Here is a 16351-nt window from a genome sequence, read left to right as displayed (position 1 = left end):
CTGGATAAAAGGGTAATCGGAAACAAATTGCCTTTTCTTCTTGAGGATCTTTAATACACTACAATAACTTCAGAATCAATAATTATAGCCAGCATTTGAGGCCTGTAGTTGGTTTATTATTGAGGTTTTTATTGACCAGAGTGCATAAAATGGCACTTGGTTGAAACTGCACAATCACTATATAGGGGGTTTTGCCACCGATGTACTAAATCTAAGTCAAGAAATCAGTTTGACTTGGCTGCCATTATTTTTAGACATGATTACTTGCCTTGTTCAACTTTCTTTTCTCCATGTGTGAATCGATTACTCTTATGAGTTTCTTTATTATGCTCTGATGGCAGCCTGAAGCCAGAAACACCCATCAGTAATGAGCCATGAAGAACAACTGTTCTTATTATTGTTATTTTATTACATTGTTTAATACTCTTAGGATGTTCAAGACTTTCTGATGTGCAAGCATTGTTGACTATTTGAAATCCAAATTTAAAAGATGAAGTGAGGCTTGATTTTCACAGCTGTACGTGAAACCTGTCATTTCAAAGTCAAGCTATGCTAAAACAGAAGCTTAATGTTGGCACATCTGGCTCAACACCAGGCAGAGGTGAATACCAAAACAACAAGCAACTTATTGCTTTACCTGCCAACATACTGTGATCTGTGAGTTATTTTCACATTATTTATAGAATGAGATTATAACTCTAAAGATTTCTTATGAAGATGGATAATGAGTGCATTCTTATATTTTGGTGAACTAATACTATGATCAAAATAGTGTTGGTTGGGTTGTAAAAAGTCAACTTTACAAACCTGATTCTGTCTTGTGTGCATCTAAAGGTTATCTGAAGCTTAAAAAATGACACTTTGTAGAAACTCAATAACCCATACGAGATTCTGGCCCAAATACTTGAGACTCTAGGTAAGTTTGTCAATTTAAATGTAATGTTCTGCAATAACAATCCATTCTGAATTTGCTATGGCTCTTATCTAATCTAATTTAATTGACTAATCGACTCTGAACTGACTTTGTCTGTAGCAATTATGGCTGAGGTTCCTGGGTACTGTAGTAACTGCAGCTTTTTGCCATCCTACAGTTTAAGACTAAACTGGACTTCTCAGAAGCCAAGATTAAATGAAAACTAAATAAAACTGGCAAAACCAAACCGACGACAGTATAAGGTATTATCAAGGAGTCTCCCATCTCACCATGTTGAGGAAAATGAACACAGGAACAGGAAGACACAAAGAGAAACATTTAAACTAGGAAAGTAAAGTGTCACAAAATAACTCAATGCCCATCCAACTCCACCAGAACAACTATACAGATTAAACTGCCACCTTAAGGAGAAAGACATCACAAAGACGTCCCTACTGTATAACACACTTATTCAAAATCCTCCGCATACTAATCATGACAGTTATGGTTCCAGTCACTCCTAGTCCTCCTAAATCCCATCAGTAAGTCACATCATGATCTCGCTTCAGTCAGGACAAGACAGGAGAAGAATAATCTGAGTGCTGCATGTCTGCCCTGAAGTGGTGGAAGGCAGTGTGGCAGCTCGGCATGCATGCGAGCAAGCAAGCAGCTGGCCTCCAGTCCCAGGAGACACTCTCTCTACAGTAATTATCATCAGCAGCACTCTGGAGACAACCTTACCCACTGCCTCTACCTAACTACTGCTTTACTTTATCTTAATAAACACACACACACAAAAAACGCACACACACAACAAGAATAGACACACACAGGATGCGCTGTGCCCACTGATGAAGAGACACTACAGCACAAACAAAGTTGTATGCTCAGATATAGGTCCTGGATGGGATAAAGTATTCACAGCAAACTTGTCTACACAAAGAAGCACTCAGGGTCTCCCTCATAAATGTATCTAACTGGAGAGAAGTGGGACACAATGAAAAACAGCAATATTCTCCTTTTATAAAGAAATAAACAGGGCTTTTCCCTTTACGTCATGAATTTCAAGGGGGTAAAAATAAGCCATGACTCATTCCATGAAGACATAGTATTAATGTGACACTAGTCTAATAATAGCCTCATGATCTCCATTATGTTTTACACCCACAGCAAAGATCTCTTTTAACAAAATCAAAGAATCTGAAGTCATATTGTAGAAGCACTTTATTCATGGAGGAGTTTTGCTTTCAGCAGGCTTACAGCAACAATCTTGATATTCAGTGAGTGATCACAAAATGTCACGGCAATACACTGCAGCTGAGGTGGCTACTGACTTTCTTTCTTGAAGAGCTTTTTGTTTAAAGCCGAAGACAAAAGTCGTACTTTCAGTGAGATCTTAATGATGCTTTTGATTTATGATTTGATCCAACCTTCTAACTGAGGGAATGCTCACATAGCGAGGTGCAGACCAGTGCAAGTATCAAATCCATCAAAATTGAACAGTTTGTCTGAGGTTTCTGAGGTTATTTCAGGTTAACAATAAAGCAAAGTTTATTTGAGAGGAGCTGGGCAGAATCATTTTTTTTTTTCTTGGCTTTCCATAGCCCTCGCCTAAATTGTGTCTTAAAACATGTTCCCTTGGTTATCATATTTGTAAAATTATGAACTCATGACCTTATAGTTTAAACCCTTGCAATCATACAGTAAGCAGTAGAAAACATCACATGACCTTTTTCTAAAAGGATTAGCAATATCTAGAATGAAAAGTCATGCAGCGTATTAAACGAATTAGACTTCAAAATAGCATGTAGTGGAATAATGTTAAGATAAATACAATAATTTACAGCAGAACAGTGGGTTAACAGACATTAAGACAAAAACTGACCAAGACTTTTCCTAACACTAAATTATGTTGAAATGCGTATGTTAAAAAAAATTGTTGGAGCAATGAAAAGTGCTGAATAAACCATGTCGCCATACGGCCAAACAAAGGCACACAGAGGACAGACAGTGCTATGGAAGCAGCTGCATCAGGTTGACATGTCCTTGTCTATGTGGTGCTAATCCATGAGTGGCATTGAAGGACGAAATCTTGGTGCAGTCAACTATACTCCAACACTACTTTGGCTAGTTCATATGGTATTCAGCCCAACATCATGCAAAATCAGGACTCCTCCTAAGAGGCCCAAAGTGTGCAGTCTCATGTTTGATTGAGAGCAGCGTGCACAATGTCAAACCACACTTGTTGTGAGAAGTGTCATCACAGTGACGGGACATCTGATCTCTGCACTTTGCAAAGTCATTTTAAGTCACTACTACTTTGTTGTTTGCCCTTCTGTCAAACTTAATGAGTAAATAACCTAGGGCTAATTTAAAGAAGTTGTCTTTATAACTGTGAGAGAGTGAAACAGTGTCAAAAAGTCGCCATCTGACAGAGTTGTTCTGGCTCCCCTGGAAATTTATTAGAGCCATAAGCCGTAATTTACAGTGGAAGGTTACAAAGCAGGCAATCACCTCTGATCAGGCCCATAAACAGCAGCCAGTCAATGCTGCAGTGCTCATCAATCTGTCACTCAAAAATCCAAAGGGTTGAAATGGCAGGTCAAAAAACTCCTTCATTCCTTGAGTGGAAGTGAAGTCCATCAGGATCCAGTGAGTAGTAAGTGAAGATGTGATTCTGCCCTGGCAGCTGTAACACTAAGGGAACATTGTGTCTGAACATGGGCTATTTATCAAACTAAGAATGGCAGTAATGTGGTTTTAACCATCCAGCCAACGCTCTCTTTTAGTAGCACCACAAAATTCATATATGTTGATGTGGTACGTGGGGGAAATTAATCCAAAATACATGTATTCATTAGACAGTAGATCATAGCAAATAGTATCTTAGCAGTCCCCTCTTCAGCATCCTTAGCACTACCATATAGGGTTGCATGTCCCATTTCTTTTAGAAATCAACATGTAGTGGTCTGGATGGCCCTTCGAACAGAGCATTCAGAATGGTAGAAGAAAATTCCCAGAATACCAAAGTAACTACTTGTAAGTAGGATTGAGCATTCTGTCCTTTTTGCTCTCTTCTTCCCGCTCTGTCCTCATTTGTTCTTTAAAATAATCAGCTATAGGCCACTTCATCTCTGGGACATGCTAACAGCTAAATGGACTGTGTCAAGCATTGCACTCATGATCAATGCACAGACAGGTAGGTGCACGAAGGGAGAGACCGACTGAGGACGCCAGTCTATTTCATAGGTGATACATAAAGACAACCATTCACGCCTACGAACAATTTAGAGTGGCCAATTAACCCTAAACTGCATTACTTTGGACTGCACTAAATGAAATCCGAGGCAGGGATGGGGACAGCATGCATACTCTATACCAATTGTGGCGATAGTTAAAACCCGAATCTTCATGATGTTGAATATTTATAGATGGAAGTCAGTATTTATGCGTAATTTGTTTGCTGTAAAGTGATAAACTTACGGGTGAAGGGTGTTTGAAGAGCCAAATTTATGTTCATTCTATGTCCAACCTAATTGGTAAAAATATGACCTACAGTGCTTTCAGGTTTTCTGTATTTAAATGACATAGCTCTGGTATCTAGGTGTGCTGTTACAACAAAAAAAGTAAAGTTTAAACAAATATGAATTGGCAAATTATACATTTAAACTAATTCAAATGCAAGCCTTGTACTCCATATGATCACAAGACAGATGTTTTAATGCCCTGGTTATCCCATCAGCACAGCTTTGCTTGCACCGTGTCATTATTATTTATTAGCTAAGTTTTACTGATAGATCAATAAGTAGCAATTAGTCAAGCTGACTTTAAGAACCACTCTCCTCTGGAACACAAGGCAAATGCTCAGATGCATATATAGACTGCATGTTTAGAATTTAAACAGGTCAGTAATTTGAATATAATTTTTCCCACATACGAGTTAGCGTTTGAAGTTTGAATAACAACTGGCAGACCTAGTACCCAGTGCTCTGTTTGATAAAGAACTACAGGTCGTGAAAAGACTGCTCTGACTGATGATGTGGAAAACACATGCAAAGAAGCTGCTGCAGCATGAGCCAATCGATACCTAATAGGACACCTGAACAAGAGCCTTAATCACTCACCAACCTTCAGAAGCAAATCATTTTTTTATAAATTACCCTTGTTATTCATTATTCATTGGTGTTTTATTCCAGCCGTTTATAAATTATAAATATATATAAAGCTTTTACATGCACAACAAAGAGCTACATTAAAGAATGGCAGCAATTCAGAATATAGCTTTCAGAATATAGCACAAGACAAAATCCCACTAACACACAGGCTATAAACATTAACAAGTGTTCAAAGGCTAAACATAGTGGGGCTCCATTATGGGAACATTCCAATATGTCAATACAGGGTTGGTTCCTTTGAAAGTCTATGCAAAATAAAGAAAGGCTATAACTTTCAACTCTACTGAGTCAAAGGCGCAATTTTAAGGAGGCATATTCATGAGGATATATTGCAAATCTGTATTGATGTGGCCTCCATGACACTCCATGAAGAACAAGAGGATGAACTTAGAAGACTCCTATTCCGGAGGATCACAAGGAAATGGAGTCTTCTTAGTTTCTATTCAAGTGTATTGCAATGTTGTTGAGCATTTAAATTAATTCATTTATCGTAAATCACTTTGGATAAAAACATCAGCTAAATAATATAATGTAATCAAATATGTAAAGGTTTATTCAAGATGGTCTTTAAAACTATTTAAAACCATTTAACATGGTCTACTTCACTGCTAGACTGAACAGAACAGGTCATTACAGTTCGATATATAACCAAATCCCTTGTTTGAATGAATGTTCAAATCGCAAATAATCTGTGACAATCTTAACAGTGACAGTCCTAACAGCAGCATATCACTTGCTTATCTTCGATGGATATTTGCTAAAATGTCCAAAAAGGAAAAAGAAAATTTAAATTATTATATAGTAACGAAACAAAACTGAAAAATAGACAAAGCAACAAAATTTAAGCAAAATTGTTGTGTATTTTATCCTTTAAAAGCTCATCATTGAAGATGATTCAGAAATGTCTCTCTGCTGGCCAGTCTACAGTTCCAATTCATCTTTCCAAGGCTTCACTCAAAACTGTAATATCTCCATTACAATGAAATCCATTGGATGAATTGCCATGAGATTTGCAAACATTGTTAAATACTTTGGTCAATGACCAAATATGGGCATTTAAGCAAGAGTCATGAGCATTTATAACAGCTACAGTCTCTTAGTCTGGCTTACTGTGCAGTGATGTACTGGAAGCATACTTTCTTTTGTTGCTATTTTACATTCAGACATTTGCTGTTTATAGTGGAGTTTTTGTATAGTTTTTTCCCTCTCAGTAAAAGTAAACTGTTCAGTAACTTCTTACATTTCAGGAAATCATTAAACCTTGAGAATGTAAACAATTTTTGTGTAAATGAACATTAATAATGGGAAAATGTAATCTCATAGTAGAGCTGGGACCTTTAAATAGTCACATATCATTCCACACAAAAACCCATTATTTATCATGAATCACCACATTGTGGGAACAGAATGATGCACAATACTGCAGAATACAAAGAAATATTTTTTCCCCCTGCTCAAACAAAATCCCTAATTCTTGCACAATGCTGAGCACTTTGTTCCAAACTGCAACTGATCGGAGAACTGGAGTTTCCAGAGGCACAGAAGAATTCGTATTATGAAGCCATATCCCCAGATGTCTGGTGGGGTTAAAATGTTCATTATTTGTCATGGCTAGACCCTAACCCCTTTGAAATGACACTGCCTAATTAGTGACGACAAATGACTGCAGAGTTAATTAACCAGTATGCCCCTTAAGGGGCATTATCAAATGTTTAAGAAATTAACAGATTGCCAGATCACCAATTCTATGTAATTGATTTGTTCCCATTCAGGTTATGAACCCGTCTCTTTTCCCGATCCATTTAGCTAACCATCCGGAGGGAATTTTAAGGGGAACTTTATAGTGTCCACTTCCATGAGCACAGGCTGAATCAGAGAGAGCAGTACTCTGAACGCCTATCAAAATCATTGCCACACTGATTGCAGTCGAATGTTTTCCTGCTAACGAGGTGGCAGTTTGCTACATAGTTGCCACTCATAAATACAAGCAGTCTTGGAATTAGACAAGTACTGCGCAGTAAGCTGTGATGGAGGTGACACGGAGTAAAAGGAAATGGAGGAGGCAAAGAGGCAGAGTTAATCTGGATTTTCTGCATAAACAGGCCAGTCTGAATCACAGGCATACTTCCACTTACATCCAGCTATGTAGCAGGAGCATGCCTCATGAAGCATTAGTGGGCTAATTCAGAAAACCATCTAGCCTTGTCTCCTTTAATTAATCAAGTACTTGAGGGCTCACGGCAGAATATTCCGTCTGAACTTCGTCACGTGGTTTCATTTCAATAAATATTCAAATGATCTAATGTCTATAACTCAGAAACTGAGGATGGGGGGGGGGGGGGGGGGGTGTGAGAGCAGAAACATTTGTCATTCAAAACTTAGTTTTTCCTTCTTCTTTATGGTCATGTGAATACAAAATGTGTCTGTTGTCCTTGGATATGAAACTGTGTATAAATTAGCTTCAGCTTCAGCAACAGTTACAAGTTGCTTGGAGTGATGCTACATTACTAATCTACAGATTGTAATGTTATTATATATTTTACCTTAATACCTAAACTACATATTGCACCTATTATTCATGTACTTTTATCTAAGTAGGATCTCACATGGAGGACTTGTAACAGAGCAGTTTTTTCATTGCTATATTTTTATTTTAAGTAAAGGATCTGAATGCATCTTCCTGAAAAGCCCACGACTGATTAGCCTATACTTTCTGTTGGAGCTGCTACAGAATGGTGTTTCTAAGATTTACTTTCTTTATAAATCTATCATGTCCAGGCTGCTCACTAATGATGTCAGAAATCACATGGACCATTCACAATGTCTCACTTGTAGCTTTCTATGTCTTTGCCTGTTAGGCTAAGGTCATATCCAGACCATTAAAGTAGCGAGCGAGAAATGACATCTGTCTGTTCAAGATCCAGGAGCAGAACAGAGGAGCTGAGACAGAGGCGAGAGCAGTAGAGCATGGCTCCAGGATTTAGATCAGTGCGATTTGCATCATTGGCAGGTCTTTAGGCATGGCAGGTCTAATCTCCTGCAGACAGGCTTAAGAAAGTAAAACCTGACTGTTGTGTCTCTGCAGATAGGGATTTCAGTAATTAGCATAGCTAATAAGGGAGGGTGTACAGAGTAATATTCAAAAAGGTGTTTAGTCTAAAGGGAAGATAACAGGAATAAGAAAGTGGCAATACAAGAAGGCATCAAGTTCAATTCCTTATAAATCCACAACAAGAATCTACCTGTAGCCACAACTCTTGAATCGCTATGGCAACAACGTACATCCACTCATGCCAGAAAACTCATGTCACCAGGTGCCTTAAAAGTCTAAATTTATAATACAAAAATAAAAGAATCAAATCACTGATACAATTTATTACATATTTGGTATCTTGTTCTTTGGAGTCTCAATTACCAATAGCAGCAGTGATGTTGCTCTACAACATGGGCCTTGTTCAGAACTAGCATTCGTTTAAGGTGATCTGATAACAAGTTGCCAGTTCTGAGAACAAGTATGAAAACAGTGAGGAGGCATTTGACTAGCATTACTCAAAAGACATACTCATCGACTATACCAATTCTGTATAAGATATAAAATCATGTTTCATTTTAGAGGTGTGCAGGTGTGAAGGTGTGCCTCTCTCTCCCTCTCTCTCTTTCATGCACACACAAAAACCTTGAAAACAATCTGGTCTCTCATCGTTTAGACTGACAGAAATTATGTATATGTTTTTTGAAAATAAGCTTGCAAGCGAGATCCTATAGCAAGCGATCGCTGGGGACATATGTGGAGACAAATCATCTAGCCAGGTATGAACTGGCGTTTTAATGGTCGTCCACTTTTGACACATCACATATGCAAATGAAAGCAATGACCAGGATCAGGTGTGTTCAGGCCACTGAAACAGTTATAGCACCATCACTGTCTTCATGACACACAATGAGGCGACCAGATTCAGCCATGGACGAGGGCAAGTCAGGACGGCATGACTAGAAAATTGAAATTCGCAGGGAGTGGCCTCTAGCAAATTCCATTAGGAAATCCAAATTACACTTATAATATGTTTGAATATCTTAATTCAAAGATGATGTACATGTTAATATGGCAGCTGAACATAATTTTCAACATACTGCACTTTTAATGAATTACAGCTGTCAGCAATCACTGACATTGTTTTCGCAACTAATTCTCAGCATCACTCCCCCTTCTCCCTCATTATCTACGCTGGTACAACAGCCGAAGTTAAGCTGATAAGAGTGCATTCACTCATTGTATTCCCCATTTCAGCGGCTGCCAACATTTCCTAATGACTGCAGCCCTTCTAAATTATTGAAAAAGCCTAAGCACCTCACCAGCTACAGAAATGGCTATTAACCTTGGTGAAGCGATATTCAAATCCAGTTAGAGCTAACTTTGTCCTCCAGTATCCCTTGCGGCGAGGAAATGTAAATGTGTTCTTGCTGAGACAGATGGGGAAGCCGCCCGTCGTTTGAAGTTCCAGCAGAAGAAGTCGTTGCAAGCAGAGGGCTCTCCACCCCCCTCTGTAAAATATTCAGGACTGAGTCTCGTTGAGCCACCTCTCTTCCCAGTGTTTCCCATCAAAACATGCTGGGCTTCAACGCCGTTAGGTTATTACTAAGCAGGAACACCTTACGCAAGAAAAAAACTTAGCAAACGTTTACAAATTCACCACTGTGCAGCGACAGTGAAAAACAGCCTGAGGATTATCTCGCTGCGCAGACAAGAATTCAGGAGATTTGATTTATGAGAGAGGGAGAATGAGCACGAGGGCAGCGGGAAAAAAACTACATCCCAGAACCCCTCTAAGAGCATCGTGAATCCTGACACGAATATTGTGCATTGTTGTTTACAAATTATCCCAAAGCTTAGCTGATACTGTCCGGGCTGATAAGACTCTGTTGTAGAAACACCTTGTTGACAATCAGTCCAGTATCTGATACAGTGCTACAGAACAACTACGACCATCACTTTCATCACATGGACAGAGAAAACTAGAACATAGACAAACACACAAACAGACAGACAGACAGACAGACAGACAGACAGACAATATCCAAGATAGATAATTTTCTATGTCATTAGATAATTTAATGTGGGTCAAAAAACAATGGGTGTGGATAAGAACTCTTAAACTTTTAAACTTGTACTTTGTACTTTGAACTATTCATTTAGTTTTTATTTTAACCGACACCAAAACCTAACAATACCTGTTGGCAACCGAATTGGGTCATCCTGTGCCTTCTGAGCCTTTTTCTGTGCTCGACATACGCTGAACACTGTTTCCGAGGATAATGAATCACTCTCCAACCACACATTTCTTTGGTTGTTTGAGGAGTGACCTACAGGGAAATCTGCTAGACATCCATTCAGGGTTGTAAATTAAAAAGAATGGCTAAATGCCAAACCTTTGTAAAATGTATCTTTGGTGCATGGATTATCGGTAAAAGGTTGCATTCAAAAAGGTACACCCAGACCTCCAATTTCTTGTTACCTCATTTATCCTAAATGGCCGTTAAACTCACTTCCCTGATTTCAGCCAATGAACATAGTGCGACACAACAGTATCATAGGAAAACAGAAAACCCTTTTTTTTGTAAATCGTCTCATAAAGCGGTCCACCGTATATTCCCCTGGATCATAAATCACACTCTTTACAGCAATATTTGTATATCTGCAACAATCATGTCAAACAGGATGGACAGAGCCAATGGACGAGAGTCACAGTTGAGTGCTCCAAAAAAAACTCAGCCGCAGATATTGCAAGTTTCTTTTGCCCACGGGAGGTAATGACCTTCAAGTTACAGCTGTTATGACATGACATCAATCCACAATAAGAACAAATGAGTAACATTATTTTGTGTTGCCTGGAAATGACAACACCTTTTTTGCGTTATGATACTTTAGTTAAGACGCAAAATCCTAGTATAGCACTGGAATTATTATTGTTTAAAGTAGTTAACTGTTTAACTATTGTTTGTTGAAAATTCTGGAGAATTAAATTGGAGAATTTCATTACTTTATACATTTTATAAAATAATTTTATAAAAGGGAATCACGATAGATTAACAGACTTCTAACTGAACATAGCCTTCTTATTCCCAGAAATCCATGTGTACAGTAAACACAGTGCCTAACTGAGTGTCCCTACTTGACGGGACAGGTTCCTGCTCGGTCCTTTCAGTCAGGGTGTCAACACTAGTGTTGCGGACATTTACACATGCACACTTCCAATAAAGACCAGATCTCTCCTACTGACTCAGAAGAAAAACCTCCAACCAAGGAGCAGCTTGTACAAGACAATGCTGATTTATTTAGGCGTGTGACTTACAGCTTAAAATTCAATGACAAAAACACCATTCTGCTTTCATCTGTGTAAGAGGGGATTTCTTGGTTAGTCAATACAAGACAGGGAAACTTGTTTCTGGTTCCTTTTTGTGGTTTTGGGAGCAATCTGTTCACAGTTGTCCCAACAATTGTAACACTGAGATGCAGCACCTCAACCAAGTGAATAGAAATAAACTTTGCTGAGAATTGTCTACACCTCTGGAGGGAAAGAAAAATGGTAATGACCCTAATGTAAGACAATGTATTGTACTATAAATAAGAAAATGTTTTATCATATATATATATATTTAAGACAAAACATATTCTTTTAATGTGTTATCAATCAATATATTGCCTCAATTTATATTTCAATAAGTTAAACTCAAATAAATATTTCCTTATTTTATCTATGTATCAAAGTGATTGATTTATATATATGATAATTTTTTTAATACATACATATGCTGTCTCTTGATCACAATCAGAATTATTTTTACTGCCAAGTATATTTGCAGATACAGGAAATTGCCATGGTGTGGTGCATTGGACATAAAAAACAACATTCGGACATATTATAATGATATCTTGTCTCTTATTTCTAATATTCCATTACAGTCTTTTACAGAGTGTTGCATTAGGGGTTGCTTGCAGCTTAATGTTGCTGTGCTAGCAAGTGTTTGAGTCTATTCACAGAGAGTCTTCCAGAGTTAATCATTGTTTGGTCAGTCCAATGTGAACTGCAGGAGTTTCAGAAGGCGGATATAACCTGTTCTGTTGCCAGAGAGAAGGTAAACTCATGGGGAGTGAAAAGGGAATTTGTAGCATCTCCTGACATCTTTACTGCAGAAATGAAACTGAGAAAATATGTCAAACAGTCAAGAACTCAATCTGTCAAAGATAAAGGTTTCAAAAAGACTGAACTAATTCCACAGCATCTCAGTAAGCTGCCTGGAGGCCACTGGGACGATGGGCTGTCTACAGGCGTCCAACTTAACTGAATTCTGGGGAAACAGTCAAACACTGTTAGATTTTCGATATCAATCAAAGGATGCGGACATTGGAGTTGCAGTCCATTCACCATATGGCTTGTTTTACCAATGCCAGTGCAATCACATGTAAAATATGAAGGATTACTTCAGGACAAAGTGTTCACTTCCCCAGTGAGCATCATTGTTTCACTTTTCTTCCTCTAGCCAATGTATAATGTCCTGTTTTGAACTGGTATTAACATCTCTGCTGAGAGATCTGATCATAAGAGGACTTAAAGTGTGTCTGGTCACACCTGGCATTAAAATGTATCCTGAATGTCTCTGCTGTGACCACTTGTGATTAGATCTCACTTCCCTGCTTTATATGCAAAGAAACACGTACATTATTTCCGTTTGGGAAGACTAAATGATGTTGTTTTCACCCAGTACACAGTTTACAGATGTGTCTATTGTCAATGTGTGTGTGTGTGTCAGCATGAGCGAGAGTAATTACAGAGAACCGGGGTGTTTGATTCATTGTGAAACTGTAGATCAGCAGACATCATTTGCGTACACTCAGCAAAGAGGATGTTGCCACATGCTTCCCAGATCCCCTCTGAATGTGGTTTGAGTGATGGGATCACGGGACGCATTTGGGTCTGTTCATATCTGTACTTAGCACCGACAAATCCTGGTCGGAGCAGTCAGGGCAGATGTTGTTAAAACAACATGTGTTTTGCTTTAAAAAGATCCAGTGTTTAAGGTTTAGGTGAAAGGGATCTTTTGGCCAAAATTCTATGTAAACTAGTCATCCTAGTGATGTTTTCACCAGTTAGTAATCATCTAAATTGTATTAATTGCTGTTTATTTATCCTTTAAATACTTACATCTAGAGCGGGTCCTCCACAGAGGTTGCAATGTTTTTGACTGTAGTCCAAACTGGACAAACTTAACAACTTTTGAGTTTTTTATAAAAACCGAAGGCTACCACAGGTTCTCTCGTTCATGTTTGGAGGGGGAGGGGAGGTGAGGGGTTATCAGCTGCAACGTGGATGCATGTCCCTCAATTCTACACAATGAACCTAACATATCCATAACATATACGTGTGAAAACACCATCAAAGTACCTCAGCCCTCTGAGAAACCCTGTTTTTAATCATTTGGTCTGATGCTCGGTTTGCAAAGCAGAAGACAACGTTAACCGGGATCATTTGGCCTCATGTTGTCCACAGACAAACCAGACGAATGGTGCAGTTGTTTGCAGCTCAGGGACAGATCGGGATCGAAGTGCAGGAGTTCACCTTTACACTGTGGTCTTATCTGAAACTTCAGGCACAGCATTATCTCTCCGAGCTTTATGGCCACACTGAGAACATGGACTGTCTATGCTGTTAATGATGAGCCTCTGCATAGGGATCGATTCAGATCTACAGGTTAGTCGAAGCTATTAAACATGATTCATTAAGTAAAAAGAGTTAGGAGTGGTAGAAAAAGACTCTGGCAACAAGACAAGAGTGCTTAAGGGGCCAGTTTAAGTCCCAGTAAAGTCCGCGATATTTTAACGAGCACTACTAAAACTCCATCATATGAATGCTACTCATTACAGGAGCTGTAGGTCACAGTGAGGACATGAGCTGTGAGCAGAGGTCTGCCCCCCCCTCAACTCTGATCTGACACCTCTTACACATGCTAACCTAGCTAGCAAGCTAGCGACACTGACAGCTCTCTGAGACGATGACAGCAAACATACGTCAGCCAACCCAAGCTGGGAGAGGAGGGACATTCATCCCCGGTCATGTCCGCTGCAGCTGTACCTTGAGTTTGTCGAGGAGGACGTGTTTAGAAGCTGCTGTCCTCAGTCCTCTCGCAGCCTGGGATGCCATGGATGCCGCCATGTTGACACGGAGAGCCACGGAGTACTGACGTAGCGAGCATGTGCGCGTTGACGCTGAGCCGTTCATAGGTCAACGGGCAGAGGGAGGCGGAGCTCCTGGGATACACACACATGCACCACGTGAACACGCACAGTCCAGTGTGCACGCGTACACACGTGCGCTGTGAACTGTGAACCAACCATACAGTGTAGTTACATGTTAGAGGTTAGAGCCTGAAAGTTCTGTCCCATGAAAAGTTCTCAGGTCTGCTTCTGACTTTTTAGTTGTAGCTACAAACACATTATTTGCTTTGTTTAGAAAATGATTTTCCTGACAAACACATACACATGATATGATATTCACCACTGTGTTCTGTTCATGTTAAAACTGATATGAAGAAAAGGAAACCTCTCCTGCAAAGGTCGACGCCACCATGACACCAAGGTCATGTTCTCAGTAATATGTGTTTGTGTGTGATGTGTGCGCGTGTGGTTAGGTAAACGTTAGGGTTAGACATAGATTGGTCTCGGTTAAGGTTAGGAACAAGGTTTGATTAGGCTATATGCAATGAATAGAAGTCAGTACAATGTCCTAAGCTAAATGGCACTCAGAGAGCATGTAACTGCCAAATTGCATGCACTGAAAATGAATCCTTCCAACAAATTTTGTGATAATCCACCAAGTAGTTTTTGTGAAATCCTGCGAACTAGCTGACAAAAATGAAATAAAAATAAATACAAATAAATAATACAGATGAAAAAATATCCTCCTCAGCACGGTTCATTAGGATACCTTCACAAACCTCTGTGTGAGTGTGCATGCATGTGGGTCTGTTTTGACTTGACCTCTGACTTTCGTGTCTTAATATGATTAAATTATTGAAATTGTATTATTAATGTATTATCTATTTATATATAATGTGTTCTCCAGAATTGAGATAATGATGACACAGATGAATTATATTTTCATATTCGAAGGATGACTGAATGAATAGAAGATTAGAATGCTAAAACAAGAGGGGAAATGATACTTAAACTAATTGTCAGACAAGAAAGAAAAATAGAATTTAAATGTTTTAGGGAATAGGTTTAGGTAAGTATGTAGGACTTTAATTTGGCTCATAAAAGATTCCTGGAGATTGAATTGCTGCATATAGGCTATGCATTTTTCGTATTATGGCTGTGCATGTTGGATTCATGCAAGGATGGATGAATGCCTACAGAGGGATGTGTGCATGTGTTTATTCAAATCCCACTGTTGGAGCTCTTTTGGGGTTTCATATAAGCAGACTGAGTGTATATGTTTAAGGATTCATGAGGCCAATATGCTATTTTTGTTTGTTGCTGTGCTGTAAGATGTTAATGAGTGCAGCTTAAAAATAGTTATCTTAGTTATAGTTGCTGATTAATGTATCTGGATAATCCCATTAGAGACAGGTCAGGTTCTGTGTGCATCATGTAACTTTGAATCGTGACAAAGTTCACTCAGTGTTAGTGGATGTGTGTGTGTGTATGTGTGTGTGTGTGTCTGTGTGTGTGTGTGTGTGTTTGTGTGTGTCTGTGCAGGAATTGTGGTTCTAAATAACACATGAGAATGGATTCTGTAAATAAGCAGACAAAAAAATAAAATAATCTATTCATACATGTAAGAGACTTAGGTCTTTGGACACTAATGGAATATTTGTTGCATTTTTGTAGTTTGGTTACTTGTAATTTAGCAGAGAGAATTCTTTAAGATGGGTTTATAGCAATTAAAATCTAACACAATCACAATCCATCTTTACTTTTGTCAGTGGGCTGTGTTAGGATTTCAATATTTTATCTATAGTCTCTGTCTGACTGAACTATAAATGAATGAAGATAGAAGCAGTTTGAGCCAGATATAATGCCTTCCATACAAATGATTAATAAATAACCTTTTCCTTCCTATTGTGTAATCTTGAAATTAGAATGCGTGAGCGTCACAGTTTTGTTTCGTTGTTTTGGTTAAATTGTTTTTAATGTCTGTATAAACAGAACATTGTTTTGATATAGCAAGAACACAATAATATTTTCTCCAAATGTCAACACCATTGG

The 16351-nt window shown here is 38.7% G+C and overlaps 1 protein-coding gene across 1 annotated transcript in view; it reads right to left on the bottom strand.

The window, feature by feature from the left end:
* The window catches only part of suclg2 (succinate-CoA ligase GDP-forming subunit beta), an 85813-nt gene extending 71435 nt beyond the window's left edge, over positions 1–14378 (bottom strand). The window contains exon 1 of the mRNA XM_062397106.1: positions 14217–14378. Within this exon, the coding sequence (XP_062253090.1) occupies positions 14217–14363 (147 nt within the window). The 5' untranslated portion in view covers positions 14364–14378. The remainder of the gene's footprint in view (positions 1–14216) is intronic.
* Positions 14379–16351: the final 1973 nt, after the last annotated feature.

Source organism: Platichthys flesus, chromosome 2 (assembly GCF_949316205.1).
Source record: "Platichthys flesus chromosome 2, fPlaFle2.1, whole genome shotgun sequence".
Taxonomy (NCBI): Eukaryota; Metazoa; Chordata; class Actinopteri; order Pleuronectiformes; family Pleuronectidae; genus Platichthys; species Platichthys flesus.
Note: the sequence above shows the minus strand (reverse complement) of the source record. Positions and strands in the feature narration are given on the sequence as shown.